The sequence below is a fragment of the Cynoglossus semilaevis genome, chromosome 16, assembly GCF_000523025.1.
Source record: "Cynoglossus semilaevis isolate Cse_v1.0 chromosome 16, Cse_v1.0, whole genome shotgun sequence".
NCBI lineage: Eukaryota > Metazoa > Chordata > Actinopteri > Pleuronectiformes > Cynoglossidae > Cynoglossus > Cynoglossus semilaevis.
The window spans coordinates 11,860,029-11,865,933 of record NC_024322.1 but is presented as its reverse complement, the minus strand read 5'-3'; the positions used below and the strand labels follow the sequence as shown (position 1 = coordinate 11,865,933).

The 5,905-nt window shown below is 43.3% G+C and overlaps 1 protein-coding gene across 2 annotated transcripts in view; it reads right to left on the bottom strand.

Moving 5' to 3' along the window:
* The window catches only part of fign (fidgetin), a 70,203-nt gene that overhangs the window by 25,728 nt on the left and 38,570 nt on the right, over positions 1-5,905 (bottom strand). Inside the window, exons 3-4 of one of the 2 annotated variants that reach the window (XM_008328711.3) lie at positions 1,602-1,889; positions 586-620 (exon numbers count right to left, since the gene is read on the bottom strand). In XM_008328711.3, the coding sequence (XP_008326933.1) occupies positions 586-610 (25 nt within the window). In that variant the 5' untranslated portion in view covers positions 611-620; positions 1,602-1,889. The remainder of the gene's footprint in view (positions 1-585; positions 621-1,601; positions 1,890-5,905) is intronic. The other variant, XM_008328710.3, reaches the window with a different exon arrangement.

Below are 5,905 nucleotides of genomic sequence, written 5' to 3'. Positions count from 1 at the left end.
TTAACACAGTCTTACTGGATCAACGTCCAGTCGGTCAATCTGCTGTGGTCGAAACAGTCAACCATTTACTAACCCTGCTGTGCACAGGAAACAGGACTGTTTGAAATGTCTCTTTATATTATGACAGGCAGTAAATAAAACCCTAAATATGAACTCTTTACTGCGTATTACTTTATATTGCATTGTAGAATTTTAGTAGGAATTTTACCGAGCGTGCGGTATAAAAAAAAAAAGAAAAGTCAAAGGATGGTGCTGTTAAACGGAGGATGAAATGTCACAAATAAATCAAGTCAAAGTGAGTGAGTGAGAAAACCACTGGGTGAAAATCAATGGGGAAATGTGTTCCCACGGTGAGGCCGTAGAACACGTTACTGGGTAAAATTAAATAACAAAGTTCAGCAGATGAAGCATGCACACACACACACACACACACAGAGAGAGAGAGAGAGAGAGAGAGAAAAGCAAACACACAACTGCAGCATCAGCCGATTCAGGAATATGACCAACATGGAATTTAATACTAGAAACAAAAACACCAAAGATCATAATAATAAGAATAAGAAGAATGAATAAAACTGGACATACCATAAATACTGCTGCTAGTGATCATGTCTTCGAGCCTAGAAAGAAGAGGAGAGGGGAAAACAGCAGAAAGGGAATTTTCACGAGGAGGAATTCCAAAGGTTGTTTCTCATTACAGGCACTTTTCTCTTCCTCAGCTATCAGATTTCACAACATTCACAACGCACGGTCCCTTCTTCTTCTTCTTCTGTCCTCGGCTGTTCATTTATGTGCAATTTTAGAACAATTAACAGCGGGGGTTGGATTCAAGGGGAAAATAAATTAAAGGAAGGCAGGATAGGATAGGAGGACAAAACGGGGAAGGGGGGGGGGGGGGAGAAAAAAAAGCCTAGAGGACGGAGAGTCGCACGGACGCGGAGCCTGTCACTTCTTGCGCGAGTTGGAGCAGCAGAGTAGGAAGCATGTGAGAGACGAGATGACATAAAACACACATTCTTCATGCCGCCCATTAGAGGAAGAGGCTGAAGCAGCGTGATGCCGTTCTCCTCCTCCTTCTCCTCCTTCTCCTCCTCCTCCTCTCTGTACTTTTTTAAAATAGATTACTTGCCAGCAGTTGTCCCACTAAGAGCGCAATGACAATCCATCTATTAACCTCCCGCCTGCGCTGAAAGCGGCGAGTTTTATTCAGGCTGACATGCAAAAAAAAAAAAAAAAACTTCTGCTGGTGGGAAAGTTATTCCCACACAGATCGGCTCCACTCGTGTGCGTAATCGCCTCCTTAATTCCCGGTTTATTGTCGAGCATTAATCGTAACCGAAGCCTGTCTGTTCCCGACACTGTGTCCTGATTACGGACAAGTAAGAGCGAAAGTAGCCGTGGAGAATGCAGAATGACTGACCACACGCTGCACTGCAGCTCTGTGATGCGCGTCACACTCTCTCACACACGCACACACACACACACACACACACATTCTCAAACACACACACACACAGAGAGAGACAGTCTGTTCCGGGCGACTCGGAGCTGCTCTGTCTAGAACTGTTTACTTATTACTGACAGAAAGGAACCACACGTACCTGTGTCGGTGACCGGGCAGCGACGCGGTTTACCGTGACATCGATTCGGTGAGTGCGGCGGTGAGAGGGTGGCTGGCGTTACGCGCGGCTGCTCGCGATTTGAAACCATTCCAAGTTAGTGAGGCGAAGACTGACCACAGCCTCTGCCATGTTGGAATTCCAAACCCTGGACAGCTGCTCCGCTGACTGAAGGCAGCACGCTGCGCACTGCGCATGTGCCCCGCGGCCGGAGCCAAATTCAAAGAGCGGCCACCTCCAGGAGCAGGAGTTCAACATGAGAGGGTCTACCTGAAGAAAACATGAAACATTATTGCTATTTTCTGACTATGAATGTTTATATTTTACAATATATCAGTATGTTTGGAATAAAATATATTTCCGTTTTTTGCTGCCAATGTTTTATATTTTACAATTTCCCCATACTCTTTTTTAATAATCATGGATTATTATTATTATATTTAACAATATTTCAACACTTTTCTGACAATAAACCAATAGTTTTCTAGTAACTATTTACTATTCTAGTAAATATTTGGACTCTTCTCTGACACTTGATGGTTGCATTTTACAACATTACAATATGGCAGTACTTTTCGTACAATCAGTGCATACATTTTACAGGCATGATCTTTTCTAATTTACCAAACTGAAACTATATATATTTTTTGGAAAAAGTCCTAAAATGAGAATGAGAAAGAGCTCCAGATTATTATGTTTCTTCTTCTCAGACAACTTACAGTCTTTGTTGGGGGGTGGGGGGGGGGGGGGGGGCTTCCCGGTGCACCACTCGTGGTGTCCATTTGTCATGTACAGTCTATGGTTTTCACACACTGTCTGGCGAGGGCTGACCTCACCAATGCACCACATGTGTTCTGGGTTGAATTCCTAGTCTACCAGTCAGATATTTTTAATAGAATAACCTGGAAACATTTCAAAGCCCCCCGGCGGTGTTGGAGGGAGCCCCGGGGGGCCTCAGACCCCCTTGTGAGAACCACAGCTACAGACGATCTAAAATAAGGAGTGACGTGTAGTTTCTGCACAGAGCAGTAGAAATCTTTTCCGTTTCCCTTCCTGTGTCTGTCGAAGAGTCTGATCTGGCATTGAACTGTCTTCAGTTTTACATGATGTGTGATCAAAATATGATCAACGACTGTGATCTACAGCACAGACCGTCCACTTTATTTTACAGTCTGACACATGGAGGTAAAAAAAATGTTGGTAATATTTTTGGTGTAACAAAGTCAAAATGAGAAAGACTTATATTTAAATCTTTTTTTTTTTTTTCAAAAAATCCAAAATTAATCTAATTTTCTTCCTAGTTCCTCGTCACATCCCCCAGTGCTCCTCTATTATCTATACGTGGCCTTGGAAGAGGGAGGGAGGAGAGCTCCTCTCCTTCAGGGAGCAGGGAGACCCTGGTCAGACACATGATACGAGGATCGGTACCAAAAGTCCCATTATGCTCTTTCATATCCAAAGCCAAGGCCCTGAGAGTGATGCATTGATTCAGCCTTCACGACTCCCCTGACTGCAACATGTTAATCCCAACTGCACCGACTCTTTGGAGAAATCCTAACCAAAGGCATAATGGAGTGTGGAGCAGCTACTGAGCTCTGGTGATCTGGAATCACAGCCTCTCTGGGTTTTCATGGCAGTGGGAATTCACCGCATTAAAAGTTTTTTACTATTTAATGACTGTTTTTATATATATATAAATAGACATGTTCAGTACTAATAAGCCCCAGCTTTTATTCTGATTTTTCAAAATGTGAGTGCATACTGTATATACCCAAATGTGGTTTACATAGTACTCCATCACAGGTGTGTGCATACAGCAGAGTGGGCAGTATGTATCCGCATACGGTCAATAGAAAAGTCAAGCTATACATATATATAAATATATATATAACATATATATATTCATACATACATATATAAAAGACCGCACTGAGAGGTTGAGACTTCTATTAGGTTCAACTTAAGTGATCCATTTAAAAACGTTAAGTGAACAAAGGCTGCAGCTCAAATGTGAAATACTGTGATTTTTTTTTTTTGACTTGAAGTTAGCTCATAATTACAGGAATTAACTCAAAAGGTCATTTCAACTTGACATGCTTCTGTATTTAGCTGCTCTTTGAATAAGCAACGGTCATCGGGTGAGGTTTCTCGCCACAGTGAGAATAAAATTGTGTAAATGCTCTTCCTGACTTCACCAGAAGAGACTGTTCACGCTTGTTGTAACAACCTGTGAAAACCTCTGTGTGCTGTGGAGGTCACAGTAAAAAGGAGAAAAAAAAAAAAAAAGAAAAAAAAAAAGACAGCAGTGCATTTCCAGGTGTGGCCACATCCACCGTCTCCCTCTTCATTTGAACATGTTCAGCCTGTGCCTTTGTCCTTGTGTCAGCAGGCAGGACATTCTAAATTATTTTGCTCAGCTGCCTCCCTGAACTCTTGCTACGGCACGTCAATACACACACATCACACGCACACACCCGCACACACAGCTACGGGGATCACAGTTCATGTCCATCACGCGCTCCAGTCCCTCCTTGATAACAGGTAAAACCTTGAGAGGGGGATTAACAATAAATACATAAATAAATAAATAAATATAGTCATAAAAAACCCAGAGTGTGACGGTGTTATTTAGACACAGGTCGTTCCTGATCATCATTTTGAACGATGAGTGTCATAAAATGAACAGTGAAATATCAGTATCAGACAGGAATGATGTGTTAATGTTATAGGCTTTAACACCGACAGATACCAAAATCTCCAAGGCATAAAAAAAAGGGAGTAAATTTACAGATGCTGACACTGTCTTTCATACCACACACACACACTCACACACACACACTCAGAAACAAAGAAAAAAAATGGTTAACTTTCCCAGGAATTAGGTTGGGGCTTAGGAGCACGTGACTGGCTATTTTTTTTTTTAACCTCCTGCCTCCAGACTCTGGTGTCATGTGTGATCACATCAGCAGTGTTGCCGGGCGGTTGTTATTTCTACCAGTGACGACTGACTTTGGAGAAACCAGCTGCATGGAGTCTGGGTTTTTTTCTCCAGTAAGAACCATGAGGATTTTTTTTTTCGATAGATTTACTGACTGGTTGTTTTTGCATTGTGTAATAAAAAGTCATTTCTTTCTGCAATCCTCGGTTGGAATGTTAAAATATTTTCTTGTGTAATCCCTGTGGGCCGACGCTGCATTAAATAACTGCGTGGGGAAAAGCCAACACTTCTGTAAAAGCACAACACGCCCGGACGCTGAGCTCTCAGAATGAAGTGGTTGTCAAAGATATGATGTGTACCGTAGGACGGCGGTGCAGTTCTCGGCAAGGAAACCGTTTTTACTACGGCCGGGACTGTTGGAGAAAAAAGAGAGATGTGTTAAAAGTGAAAAATTACAGGCTTGATTTCCCACATTATTTCAGCAGCTGTATCCTGGTCCCACTGTGGAGCTGAAGGCCTAATAGGGACGGGCTTGGAGTGAACAGAGCCCAGAGAGGATAAGCTACTAAATCTTGCAATAAAAGCAATGTGATTTACAGTAAATTCCAGCAGGCTGACAGTGCCACAGCTGAGGGCATAAACACCGCTCTCACAACGCCGTGCCTTACTTCTGTCCGCCGTGAACTACAGTCACACAGTGGCGCCGCTCAGCCGCCCTGACGTTGATGAATCACCAGGAAGTCCCAGTGTTGGCTTGAAAACTCGAACTTGTTCGGTTGCGTTTCTGCATTTGTCCCTCTTTAATGTGCATGGAAGTGGTTTTAGCAGTAATCTGTCAGTGATTGATTAGCTGTGGCTGAATTCCCTCACTGTTCGCCACCGACTCAGCTTTGTATTTACAGGGTGTCGGGGAACTGTGGCTCCGCCTTATTTACCTGCAACATAAACATAATTACTTCCACTCGGTTGACCACAGACTCGGGATGACCAGCAACCACCGCAGCTGAATTCACGCGCCGCTGGATAAACCAACAGGTTAACACGCCGCTGTTCACCGCCATGTGTTTAATGACACAAACGCATGCAACAACAACACGCTGCGTGCACGTGCACGTGTACGTGCAGCTGGGGAAGTATATCAAAACTGAAATGCAACAGACGTGTTCAACTAAGAACATATTTATTTTGTGTGTGACACAAGAGGTTGAAAAAGCAATTTAGACAGGGTACTGGATATTGATCACACTTACCAGCAGATCCATTTTAATTAAATATTAAGAGAGTGTGCTGCATTGATAGCAACAGTGCTGCGTCTGTGTCTCCAACCCCCCCCCCCCCCCTCTCCCCC